The sequence below is a fragment of the Botryllus schlosseri genome, chromosome 4 (genome assembly GCF_051294905.1).
Source record: "Botryllus schlosseri isolate E-star chromosome 4, Bs_hap1, whole genome shotgun sequence".
NCBI lineage: Eukaryota > Metazoa > Chordata > Ascidiacea > Stolidobranchia > Styelidae > Botryllus > Botryllus schlosseri.
Window position 1 is genome coordinate 10,923,188 of NC_137239.1, and position 14,237 is coordinate 10,937,424.

Here is a 14,237-nt window from a genome sequence, read left to right on the forward strand (position 1 = left end):
TATCCTACTTTATAGGCCTACCGTTGTAGATGGTCCATTGTCTACTCGATCATTGTGAATCACAAACGCTCAAATGAAACAAATAGGTTGACATGGTATTATGCTCAATGTAACGTAATATCCTATCTGAAGCAAGACTGCGTGGGCATTAGTTCTTATATCAAGCAGCGCATGATGAAAATTGCTATGTAGACAACATTGTCAGAATGAAGCAACATGGTGTGCCACCAGCAGTGTCCATGTACAACTTCAGTATTGACAGCCAACAACTGCTACTGTTGAAAGTTCTTGCTACATTCTTGGCAAGCTACTAAGTAACGAAGACACTTTCTACCCGAGAATGCAGTAAAGTATCGTTCGTTGTACTACGACAATTTGTAATTATGTCCATCATAATGCGTGATGTATCTACTGGATTTCTTCGTAGTTCCGGATTTTGTTTTCATGTCTTCATGTAAAGATTCGTCAGATTTTAGGTCAGAAAATGTTTTACAAGCCAAACCTCGTCGTAAGTAAAGACAGTTCCAACCAGAAGGGAAGATACTTAGTATACTTGTAACATTGTGCGCATAAGCACTTAATTTACATACAGGAGGCCAGGATTTTGTAAAAAAAAATAGCTAAAAATCTTCCTTCTTTTCGGTAAAAAAATCACCGTGCTAATACGAGACTATGTATGGAAAACTTCCTGTGGGGCCAGGCTTTACTAGTGTTGCCTTGTTGCTATCATACGAAGAGTGAGGGTTCAGCAAATTTTGTAACAGGCCTACGTCAACTAGTACAGAATTGGAAAAAACATGGGATATCAACAATTTTATCACAAAATATGACGTCACCGGAATGAAATTTCGAACAATCGGGGCGCGGAGAGCGCTTAAGCTCAATGTAGTATTTATAGGTGGAAGGCTACACGATGTGATGCAAATGTAGATATGAAATGTTCTTTCCAATTTTCTACTGGTTGCTGATCACCCTTGCCGTGTATCAGGCGAAGATACTAGGTGTCCTTTGATTATGAATACACTCTTTATATTTATATTGAAGTGAGTACCTCCAAGAAGCTCTTCATATATAAGTTACTTCTCACATTGTTGAAGCCTGCTAGCTCCATATATCGACGTCGATTATTTTGAAGTATTACACTGTCAGTATAACAGATTTTGTATTTAAATATCAGCATTTAATAAGAATCAATCAGAATATATCGAATCCTATATGAACTAATCGTGACTCTAAATCAGTGGTTCCCAACCTTTTTCGACTCATCGCCCCCTTTTGAAGCTCCGCACCGATCATCGCCCCCCAAATATTGGGAACCGAAAAACAGCACTTCGTCAGGCCCCCCAAAACGTTGGTCTTTGGCCCCATAGGGTGATAAACCAGACCCTCCTCAGCCAGTGGGCTTTTTGTCGCTACATATCGGCTATACCCTACTTCATGTACTGTTTGGTGGTAGGCTAATCACCGTATTTCGCCTAAACGCAAGAAGCGCGACAAATTTATATAATTCATGTTTGAATCGGTCAATATGATCGGGAATTGCATAGATATTGCTATCAATTTTATATCTTCGTTCTGCTCACGCAATCAGATTTTCCGGTAGAGCTGATTGTGGTGTGTGTTGGAAAAGGTAGGACCCCTAAATAATAATTTAACATCTTCGGGCGGAATCGTTGCTATATTGACTTCGTTACATGATACTCTTTCGTGACCTCTTATATCTGCTATGTCAGAAGATATGGAAATCGTCAAAATGTACCAAACTAAAAGACGCACATAATTTCAAATTGGTATTTCTTTAATGGCAAATAATTTTTTCCTTGCAGGATGGCATTTGTCCTGTAGGGTTAAGGTCGCCAGGACAGGAACATTCGGCACCAGTCATTGAGGTGCCTATGGACAATTAAACATATATCAATCGAAGTTTTCGGTCAGCACAAGGGCATTCCTTTTCGGCCAAGGTCTTATCGCTGCTGATCGTTCTGGCATACTTCTCGGAGTCACATGGTACATGGCCTGTAACTTCATATGTCTTGGTGCGTCGTGGCTCAGTAATGGCCGACGCCGGAGTTTCCCATTTCCATATCATTCGTATTCTTGTTGGGTGACTGGCATCCCAAAATCAAAATATATAGAGATATTAAATCGCGCGCAGCGCAAAAATTTTTTGAAAAGATTGCACGAATTTCTAAAAAAGTTATGTAAATTCACGAAGTAATTTTGGGCCCCCTTCGAGTTCGGGCTCCCCACCCCACCTGGGAGGTTTGGGGTGCGGCAGTTCCGGTCCCGACTGCAAAATAGCCGTTTTAACGGGCCATCGCCCCTTCGTTGTTTTCGCCCCCTATCGCCCCCTCGTCCGTTTTCGCCCCATATCGCCCCCTTCGTTATTTTCGCCCCCCTAGACCGCCGAATCGCCCACGTTGGGAACCACTGCTCTAAATGGTAAAGATCCTAGTCAGTATATTTCATATTGGGGTGTCAATATTTCCGCCACCTTTTGATTGGCAAAACGGATGTCGCTGATTGAATACGAACGCGAATCTTTTGTCTCGTACCATTCCAACTACAGCGTACCCACAAAAAGAGAAATATCAGTAATGCTCTTGTATTTCAACAATTATTAATAGACAAATTATCAGTTTGAGATAACTTAATAATCAAATAGCACCATGTAGGCCTAATTAACACCAGTCACATAATATCGATACCCGGGCTGTGGAGTCGGAGTCGGTGGAGTCGGAGTCAGAGTTTCGCTCATTTTCTCCTTAATGGAGTCGCAGTCTTAAAAATGTTTTATCACTCCTTGGAGTAGGAGTAGGAGTCATGAAAAAGTACTGGCTGAAGTCGCGGTCGGAGTTTGTGAAAATGCTCCTAACTCCAATTCTAACTTCTTTCATATGAAAACAAGTGCTTTAAAAGTTCTCTTAAAGTTACTCATAATAAATATAATAGGATTTGTATGTACCAACAATCACTCTTATTAGTACCGATATTGATAGCATTGGACATTATTTGCAAATTGCAATTCAGTTGCATAGCGGAAGAGCATTGCAAGATGTATCTTCGTGGCCAACGCAAAATTGATGATGCAATCACAAATTAGTGCAATTTTTGGAATTATGTCATGGTGCCGTGAAAGAGAATAAATCGTTTGGTTTTGAAAGTGACAACATCATTAGTATAATTGATCCAAATATATCCAACCGCTGCAGGCGCTGCTTTCTGCTTGGCAAAATCAAAGATATTTCTAGTAATAAGTAGCCTAACTCAGTCGCTTGGATCGAAGAAATTGTTAGTAAAAAGTACAAGTATAGTCCTAGTCCACGAATACTTGACTAAGTGCATGTAGACATATGCTGACCACTCCCTAAATAATGTTTCGAACCACCGTTCGTTAGTAGTGAGAATGTGTGCGCTTGTAGTCCGCATAGCGCGTAGTGAGAAAATTTGTACATCTCTGTAATAGTTTCCGATTATGTGGGATCGGATATATATCATGTTCGAATGATTCGTACATATCAAGGTATATTAAAGTGTATGATGTATAAACTTATAAGATATGAAAAAGGAACGATATTTCGAAATAAATACTTTCGTGTTAATTGTGCAGTGAGTATATTTCGATCTGTGCCACAATGAACCAATTTTTCAAGCCATCTTGAATACTATGTTTGCATGTATTTAATGGTTATATGAAAGTCATTAAACTATCACCGTGACATATAATTTCAGAAGTAAATTTGCAGTACTGTTGGAGTCGGAGTCAGAGTCGGAATTATGTTGGGATAATAGTCGGAGTCAGATTCGGTGCGTTTGAAAACTCGGGAGTCGGAGTCGGTATATTGAAAATGTCAGGAGTTGGAGTTGGAGTCGTTGGTGAAATTTACCAAATTAACAGCCCTGATCCTTACATAGGTAAACCAATCCTTTCTTGAGATGTTCGAAATATTGGTGAATATTCTATAATAGTGATAGTAATATCGACGCTATCCCCCGATTAGGTTCAAACAGATTTAGCATGACGATCTTCTCAAATTCAATTTGAATGCGAGGTTCAATCTTACCGAATTTGTCATGTGGAACAGAGATATTTAGGCGCGTAAGTCCCACTAAGTACGAATTGAGATAACATTGAATATTATAAACTAGCCTAATTATATGGGTACAAAAGTAGGCCTACATTATTCGTATGAAATTTCAATACAAAGCAATAAGCATATTTGAGGACCCCCCAAAACTTATTTTATTTTGACTTGGCATAGAACGGCATCCGTGGCTCCACTTTCGATGTGATTCTCCATGCCGCTTCGATTGCTGTCTTGGGGATAAATGACCAGCCATACTGTTGTAGCACCTTCATTGCTTGTTGGGTATTTGCTGGTAGCCCAAGGGGTATACGGAGCACGGGATCCGTCTGACATGTAAACGACTTTAGACTGAAAAAATATCATTTTAACCTCTACGATATGGCATCAAAAATACAAAGTTTGTGCAGCGGTGTGTATATGAGGGTGCCAGTCTCCAAGCCAGCCTTCAAGCATTTGTCACAACCCACCAGGGTTGTAATGACTCGAGTCATGACTCAACTCGGGTCACGATTTTCCGAAGACTCAACTTGACTCGCGTTTTTTTCTCAAAATACGGAATTGACTCGACTCGATTCGAGTCAATCTGTGCATTGACTCAACTTGGACTCGAGATTCAGAAGTCCAGGACCGACATTTCATTACAATTTGGAAGAATGGTAAAGTAACCACGCTATTGGGATTTCGTCTATTGGTACTGGTACTTGAAAATGCTACCAGAAACTGTTAAAAGTGAGGAGAATTATTATAATATAAATGACACCAGAGTTGGATCAATTGTAATTTGTAATTGAGCTGAATGTAATTAATTACATTTTTTTATGTAATTGTAATTGTAATTGTAATTGAAGCATTTCTATTTTGTGTAATTGTAATTGTAATTGTAATTTGATCAAAATTATGTGCAATTACAATCTCAATTACATTTTCATGGAAACCTGACAATCACAACAAAAATAATAAAATAATTAATCATTTATTCGTCGCACCAGTGAAAATCCGGTACCATCCAGGATGACGGCCTTAGTAAACAGTCACCACATGTAATAATTAGCCTATTTACATCTGCGTTCTATGCGTGCTGCGTTATAACTAGATAATTCAGTAACGCTAAACTGTTTCCCATTTTTCAGTAGCAACAGAAAACTTTGTGAAGTACAATATAGGCTAAACCAGTGGTTCTTAAACTGGGGGCATGCCCGATTGGGCGGCGTGAAAGCATTTGAACGGGGCGCGACGCTCCAGTGAACTGAAATCTTTTCCGCGCTTGGCCCGATTATTGCTCGGTGTATAGTCTGAATTTCGTATTAGAGAATTCTCTCATCAACAGTCATAACCTTCGATACCATCAAACTGTATGTAAGGATTGCTAACTTAATGGTTTCATTGTGTGCTATGACGATAAGGGGGGCACGAAATATTCACTGTCATAACGGGGGGCGTGTCTAAAAAAATTAGAGAACCAGTGGGCTAAACTAAATCTTAATATTTCAAAAATGGATGAACAGCAAATAAACTCTTCTGAAACCTGTGCTGAACCATTTCCTAAACCACGGTTAAAGTTTTTTTTTAATCTCTGACCAGTACCGAGGCTTGTTGCATCAATAGAAAAAAAAATTCAAGTTTCCAACCAAGGTTTCGTCAAGCTTGATCACGCATTTGTAGATATGATATCCCAATCTTGCCTCCGATCTTGGCCGAATTTACTTGGGCCAGAAACTTTTCGCACCCTAATGTTCATCAAATGCAATCTAACAGTTTTCGAGCAAGTGAAGATGGAAGTGCGAACCAAAATATTGTAATTCTTAGTTATCAGGAAGGAGGTTCTTTCCATTTGTATCTATTTTAATTTTACGCACCTTATCGGTATTATCCTTATCGCCAACGCCTTATTAATTACATTTCATTATCCTCACTCAGCTCTGAGTAGCCTAATCGTTTGATTACATTTCATTGACTGTCCTGCAGCCCATTCCCTGTTAGTCACTCAAACCTTTGGTTCTTAACGGTCGCTTGAAACATTTTTCTGTGCGTGTAGTTTTCAGTACTCATGATTAGGAATAGTTCGAATACGTTTGAGTTTTTTTTAATTAAAGGGCATTCTACATATCAGGAATGAAACATGAATAGCTTGAGATTGTTGCTAATTACGTCGCTACGGTTGTCAAAGAACACCTCTTTACTGAATCAATTACCTGTTTAAAAGTAATTGAAATTTTATCATAATTGTAATAATTACATATTTAACAGTAATTATAATTGTAATTGTAATTTGATATTTTTAGCACTGAGTAATTGTAATTGTAATGTAATTGAAACAAGCAAGGAAGTAATTGTAATTGTAATTGTAATTGAATTAAAATATTGTAATTGATCCATCTCTGAATGACACCATTCAATATCACCAAACAGAGTTATAAAAAGTGGATTTATTAAGACTCTAACTGGAAACAGAGCAGTCAACACAATGACTTGGACTCGGACTAGAGTCATAATACCATGACTCAGACTTGACCGTCTGATCACTGACTTGGACTTGGACTTGGCGAGATTGCAAATTAATAATGACTCGACTTGACTCCAGTGTATATTGTATCGCGTGGGGAGAATGGGAACTTGATAGACACATGACAAAGCTTGTTTTTTTCTGGTCTGAATTGAATGCCGCGAGGATGTGAAATAAAATTCTCTGAAAACGATTGTCGTATCTTTAATCATCGACAATATTAGGAGGTCTTCCCAGGGTTGTAATGACTCGAGTCATGACTCGACTCGAGTCAGACTCGAGTCACGATTTTTTTATGACTCGACTTGACTCGAGTCATTTTCTTGAAATGGGAAAATGACTCGACTCGACTCGAGTCAATATTTGGATTGACTCGACTTGTACTCGAGTCATTACGCATGACTCGACCCAAGTCATTGACTCGGCTTATTTTATATGACTTGAAGATGAAGAAATTTGCGAATCGTAATGGCTAGATCAACGCATCCGACGAATTCTGCCGACATCGCTATTCGTCACCACTGCTTTCGTTGCACTTGTCTGATATCAGATATGCCACCGTAAAAACAACAGAAAATGATACATAGTAGCAATAATGCATTGTACAAAATCGTCCAGTGATTAAGAGGTAATAGATCCTCCGCAATTAAAGTACTCAAGACTTTTCAATTATACAAGCAAACAATTGAAGCAAAGTTCAATTAGAGCCAATGAAATGACTCAGATGGTCAAGAGACTGATAAGCTCATGTGTAGATTTGAAGGCGATGATTCTTTGCATTTTTGGGCGACTAGAAAGAATGAGTATTCAATGCTCTCCAGTGTGGTTCAAAAATGCTTGTCAATTCCTGCATCTAGTGCACTAGTGGAACGTGTATTCAGTAGATGTGGATTCATTCTACGGCCATGCCGCTTTAACATATCTGAGGATCTCCTTTCCACATTAGTATTTTTGAGGTGTAACTCATTGATTTGATCTGCTGTCTGTGAAAACACACAATGCCCCTCGTCCATTTGACGTTTTGTTAGGTATGTGCATTGTGCACGTGAGTATAATAATGAATGGCTAATGTTGTGTGATGTTTGTACAATATGGCTGTTCTAAAATAACTTCTTTTTTATTTTACTAGGTGGTTACTTGATAAAATTGTTATGTTGCATAAAAGGAACACTGAATCTGGCTTAATTTGAAAAAAAAGTGGAATCAATGATGTGAGAGGAGAATATTTTGGATTTGAAAATAAATGGAGTATTTTAGTGAGAAATTCTTTCATATAATTTAATTAGATAGTAGTAAGCCGACTATTTTTTCATATCCAAAACAGAGATGGAAGCGGGCCGGGTGAGCCGGACCCGAACCCGGCCCGAACCCGACAAGTTCAGCCCGAACCCGGCCCGAACCCGACGGTCGAGTTTTGAGCCCGTTTCGGCCCGAAACCAAGTTCAAATAGCAATTTTCAACTGTTGCGAGCAAATAAGCTGATCTACGATTCAAATTTCGAGCTTTTCAACGCTTTCAATGCTCTCACTTTGTTTTCTTTCGATAGCAATCTTGCATATGGTAAGAGAACTCAATATATCTGAATGAGAATACGCTGAAAACAGCCCCACTGTTAACTTGGTTCCACCATCCTTTTTGCAAAATGTGAACTGCATTAAATGGTTCAATATTAAACTAAATTAAAGAAGTAAAGGAATGAAATTGGCCAAGACATTCTACTCTAATAACTTCACTTTTTCTAGTTGGAATTGAGTCAAATTTGCTATGAATCATATTTTTACACAATGTAACAATATCATGAGATAGCCGCTAAAATTCTAAAATCTCTATTTGTAATTAGTCTAAAATTTTCTTTCATAGCATTGCTTTCTATTGGTTGGAATTGAGCCAAATTTGATTTTTTAGGCAATCTAGCAATTTTAAGAAGTAGCCGGAAAATTTGAAAAATGTTTTTGAACAGCCCCATTGTACAATTATTTATCCTATGCTGTAACTGCGATGTAGTCTGTAATGCAATTGGGAAAACCTTTTGTATAATCAAAAGGTATCTGTTCTGTTGTCAGTGCACAATGCACATAGTTGCATGCACGCTTTTACAGCATGCTGGCCTGTTGTAAATACCTCTACATAAGCATGCATCTATTGATTCTCTATCAACTAGTACCTTGACGTGAATTTGTTGGTTCTCTATCAGATAGTATGTAGACGTGAATTCGTTGGTTCTCTATCAGCTATTCGTGAGCTATAGTCGATGTGCTCATAATAAAAACTGAATGCTTGTATTGGTGATGTATCAGACTGACAAGAGAGATATTTGATTTTATGTTCTAAGATTAGTAAAGTTATATTTAGCATCGGTAAATGAGGTCAGGACCTGTCCGTTATCTGCCTAAATAAACACGTGCCAAGACTCTGATAGGGACAAAATTAGCATGTTTCGCAAACAAGGAATTCGATATCACCCAAGCAGGATTGAAAACATGAGTTGAACATGACTTCAATACTGTGACTTGGACTCGACTCGAGTCATAACACCATGACTCGGACTTGACCCTTTAAACGGTGACTTGGACTCGGACTCGAGTCTGTGATGAATTGAAAATGACTCGACTCGACTCGAGTCAAAACCACAAAAGTATGATTGACTCGTGACTCGGAACCATGTGACTTGGTTACAACCCTGGGTCTTCCCCACGTAGTATCATCTTTTATAGTTCGGTAAATATTGTATGTTTGAAAGTTTAACATTAGGGTTGTTGAGGGCCCCAAATCCCAAATAGTGCATGGCTTCGATATTTGTTCGAGGGTAAGTTCTGATTATTGCTCATGCGTCAGGGTATGGGGCCATCAACAACTTTCATGATGATTTTCATGATGAAGGCGTTGAAATAATTCTCTTAGGCCTACCCATCAGATAGCTCTGATTTTGAATATTATAACGGTAGATGCTATCGCATAGCATATCAGGTAGCTTATTATACAAATCGTTCACGTACAATAATTCATGTAATAGTAGATGTGATGTTACTGCCTATTGCAGATGTTCCCAAACTAGTGGTCGTTTACCTATTTTCTGGGGTTGCGGAGACGAAAATCAAATACCAATGACTATTACAAGAATGCCAATTAAGCGGGTGCTATATCGGAGGCTCGTTTCTGAATAATTTAATTCAATTTTCGAAATAGACGAAAACACGACCTTTGAGGATGCGAACCGAGAAACAAGGTTGCAGATCAGTTGAAGCGTCATGTGAAAGCGCTATCTATATATTAAGGTTGGTATCTGGCTATCACTATGGAGATTGAAGTGTAGAGAGCATAATAACAATTAATGAGACAGTAACTTCTCATTCATGGAAAGCTACAATGTAACCGGCGGTGCTATGTGTTAATAGTATAATACACACACTCGTGGTGCGGCGGAATAACCTGAATAGATCGGTATCTGTATTTCGCGTTGTGCAGTATTTCACGTAGCAGTAATTCACTATATTTCGATTGGATATAGATAGAAATCGAAAGTTCGGGAGCCCTGGCCTATAGATATTATAGTAAAATTCATGACTGACTTGAGGGTTGATAGTCATTCCAGTTCTGACACCGAAACCTGGATGCTCGTTCACTCTAGCTGCAATCCAAGGTGTCATGTAGTATACCAGCTTGTCGTACTGACTTTTCGAATATATATTTCCAAGCTCAGCGCCTTTTTCTTCGCAAATATATTTTGCGGCGTGTTGATTGACCTGTCCTATTCCATAATATTCAGTGAAGAAACAATGTTCTCCGTATCTTACTTGACACATTCCTAGAATATCAATAAAGAGATCTTTTACGACATAAGTCACTTCAGTTTAAATTTAAATTTCAAATTAATCTCCAATCAAATTCAAACTCAAACCATTGTCAACGGTGAAAAACTCAATATCAAGCATGGATTGGTCTCTCTACCTTAATGCTATACCTTTGATGTGGTTGCGACTCCGCTTCTGGTTTGAGAATTTCCAACACCCTACTCTATTACTAAAAAGGTCAGCACCCATAAAAATCAAGGCAAATGACCACAGCTCTAATTATACTGATCTTTAAAGCAATTATAGTTTATATAAATTTTTCATCTCAAGAGAGTGATTTGTCTTAATCTCTCATATAGCGGAAATAACACGGCACTTACCGTGAAGCTCCAGCATTTTCCTAGTGACATCGGATATCTTTTGGTCCACGTAATCCTTAACTTGTTCCGGAAGTACAGGATCATTTGAATTTGCATCAGAAGTGTTATGATCAACGATCAATCCCAGGCTTGATGGCAACAATATGGCAGTTATGCAGACGTAACTGACGGACATGTCAATATATAATCTAATTATTTCATAACAATAAAATAATTGATTATATCTACAAAAACAGTGAATTTTTCAGATTATATTGCTATGCGCTGCATTGTTGACATATTCCGGCTTCATTGATGTTATTTATAAATTCGGCCTTATCGCGTCATGCTTCTGCTCTTGGGTTTGAATTCAACTCTGCTGTATTTCCTTTATCGTGCCGGTAGCTCTTGATAAGTGACACGCGAAAAGTTCTTCGAGTTTCAATAAACGTTCATCATGAACGTGCTTTTGAAAGCAGTATTCAAATTTTATACCGCCAACCAGTCATTGGAAATTGAAGACAATGAATATTTCCTAGCTTACTGCCGTTGCGCACATGACCTTACTAGGCGACAAGCGTCACTATTGATCTGTGTGGGAACAAAACATGTAAGCAAGTGGCATTTTCATGAATTACAGGGAAAAACCTTTCTCCCTCAATAAACTTGAAAGCGGTACGTCGACGGAACTTGAATTGCATGACGTATTTATTTCAAAAACCATGGTGATTTCTTGACTTGCCACTATGTTTAATGCACCGTGCACATTTCTGAGTATCACTTCCCGATAAGATAGCGCGGTTTAAACTGTCTCCGTCACATACGAGGATTTATTTGTCACCCAAATGGATTATGCGAAGATTGCCAAGTACCCGATACGGTAGCACACTTCCCACTAGAATGTAGAAAGTACGATCGACATTGACAACATTTGCAGGACAATGCGCGGTATCATAACATACCAATGGAAATTGAACTATTACTCTCTAGTCCTTATACCAGTACACCAGTTATTGAATTTGTCATATTATCCGGTAGAGAAATATGACACTAGATATACTATAGTATAGAACTTTCGATTTTCAAATGGCATGGTGCAAAAAGCCATTTGCAGTTATACGCACCATTCCCAATTATACATACATGCATACATACTAGGATTTAGATGTTTGATAGAAAACATCAGCCGTCGTAAGAAAATGAGAGGATCTAGATATGGTGGTGTGGTGTGCCATGCGAAGGCTGGATTTCAAGTATTTCAGTGCATGATGTAGGCTACATTAGTGCTGTTAAAATAAAACTTTATTTCCAAACTTCACTCGCTTGATGATAAAATTGTCAGGTTGCATAAAAAAACGCAACACACCAAATTTGGGTCAATTCGGACCAGTCAAGACCGTGCAAAATCTTAAATAGAAATTTCGACCATTTTTCAATTTATAGTATTCACGGTAGAAAATTTCGATACTTCAACATGACCAAACGTCGTGTTCCAGGCATGCCTGAAGGGAAAGTGATGCTTTTTGTCCCGGGTTGACATCTTGATACTGGACTGTGATAGAATCGGCAATGAAATTGCTAATTAATGAAAAATAAATTTCACACTGATTTGCTGGAAATGAGTCAACGAAATTGAAATAGTTTCGTTAAAACGATGGTTATAAAATGGCAAATCAAATACTTTCGAGGCTGAAATCGGGCACCATGAAGAGAAAATGAACGGAAACACATGTACAATACAGTGAAATGTATTTCCCAGGTTAATATCGATACCCGAAAATATCTTTTGTCGTGCAGATGTAGATTTGACGACGTTGTGGCTGTTTTCCTCGCAAATGCGTTATGATGTTTGCTTTTCACGACTCCTATATACATCTAAAAGGTGAAATACGAATGCTGAGGCGTAATTTTTTAATTTTAGCAAATTGGCATCATCATAGGGAATTTATATGTACCGTAGTCAACTTGCGCCAACCAACAATGGGATGTTTGAGGTATATGTCATGTGACCAGCTGGTTGATAATAATTGTCATGCTCGAGAATTGGTGGCGAAAAAAGACCCGATGAAAGAAAGCACTCGCAAGGAATGGGGAGAGCTAGAACGCGTCGCGGCTTAAAGATTAACATTGAAAAGGAACTGTGGCATTGGGCAATAGGCCGAGGTGAATGTCAGTTTTAGAGGCCGCAACTGTGCGTTGTTCGGCATCCTCCTAAATGTTCATTACATCGCACGGTGTCTTATTGCACTGTACATTGTGTGTTTTTTGATCGGATAAAAATATAATCTCCTGATTATTGATTATTGTCTTTCCATACAATTGTCTTCACTCAGCCTAGTAATATGGGAATGCGCTTTATTGCACTACTGCAAAAATAGTTTTTTCTTCTGACAGTGAATAATACGCTCTATAAAGTTGGTATGTTCAAATTTGGTTTCTATGGGTTTTCGAGCAAATAAAGATCATATTTGAAGTACCATACATGTCAATAATTGGCATGTGGGCCATTTCCAATTGCAATCGGCTTCGTTTGTCTGGGCCACTGACTGATGCTAATGCTTGTCGAACTGCGAATTTGGAATCAGTAAAAAGTTAGAATCAATGGGTTCTATTAGCAACAGTTATCAGTTTAATACACCACATGATTGCGTTCCAATGAAAAGATAACGGGTAAGCAAATATTGCACAGTGAGCTCAACATGGCATATCTACGGGTCGTTGTCTCAAATACCAAAACATGAGACGAGCATCGCAATCAACCTAATGATGACCTGAAATTCCTTGAACATCGAATCGTGAGATACTCAAGTTCTCATAATATAAATGTCTGGAGAATGATGTGGGATCTTAGAAAGTCGACATAATGTCTGACCAGTAGTAGTTCTATTGCCAGAGGAATATAGACATTCTACCCCAAGATATCATGAAAACAAATGTCATATTGCATTGTGAAGACAACATCCGCAAGCTCATTTACTCAGATTAGGTGAAATTCACACTGGTGCGACAAAATATAGCGCCCAAAGTCTATGAAATATATTTTACTGCATTTACCTAGTTGGCCTGTTTTCTCTTTATGTTCCTGGATTACAGTACTGAAAGTATTCATATGCGATATATATCACTATCGTTTTCAAGGGGCGCTTAGTATTACGTCTGTACATCGACTTCTAAAGCGAGGGGACGGTGCCCAAGGCTTGACTTCATTCCATCATAATCCCGATACTCAAATCCGGGAAAAAGAGATGATTTGCAGAATCTTGCCGTTCCATAGCTTTAACCAAACATCTCTCTAAGATAATGGCGACAATGATAGCAAACCGATTAAAATGGTATCTGCAACACCATGATATACTGATCCCTGTTCAGTCTGGATATCGAACAGGCCGATGCACACTTGACCATATACTATAGCTCTGCATGATGATATCCATAAAACGATATATAAAACCATGTAACAAAATTTTGTAAAAGATTTAGTTGCTAAAAAAATTTA

The 14,237-nt window shown here is 38.4% G+C and overlaps 1 protein-coding gene and 1 long non-coding RNA gene across 2 annotated transcripts in view; one reads left to right on the top strand and one right to left on the bottom strand.

Annotated features, from left to right (window-relative positions):
• The window catches only part of LOC145438132 (uncharacterized), a 235,280-nt gene that overhangs the window by 206,373 nt on the left and 14,670 nt on the right, over nt 1-14,237 (top strand). The window lies entirely within an intron of this gene.
• Nucleotides 2,574-10,990, bottom strand: LOC145437024 (uncharacterized). Its single transcript, XM_080314192.1, has 3 exons — nt 10,763-10,990; nt 10,161-10,396; nt 2,574-4,436 (listed from the first exon to the last, which is right to left on the bottom strand). The coding sequence occupies exons 1-3, from the start codon at nt 10,935-10,937 to the stop codon at nt 4,239-4,241; spliced, it is 609 nt and encodes a 202-aa protein (XP_080170318.1). The 5' UTR covers nt 10,938-10,990; the 3' UTR covers nt 2,574-4,238.

Coding starts and splice junctions, on each gene's coding strand:
- LOC145437024 (XM_080314192.1), bottom strand. CDS start 10,937: ATGTCCGTCAGTTACGTCTGCATAACTGCCATATTGTTGCCATCAAGC. Junction 10,397..10,762: donor GAAAATGCTGGAGCTTCACG/GTAAGTGCCGTG, acceptor TTGATATTCTAG/GAATGTGTCAAGTAAGATAC. Junction 4,437..10,160: donor GAATGACTATCAACCCTCAA/GTCAGTCATGAA, acceptor ATATTTTTTCAG/TCTAAAGTCGTTTACATGTC.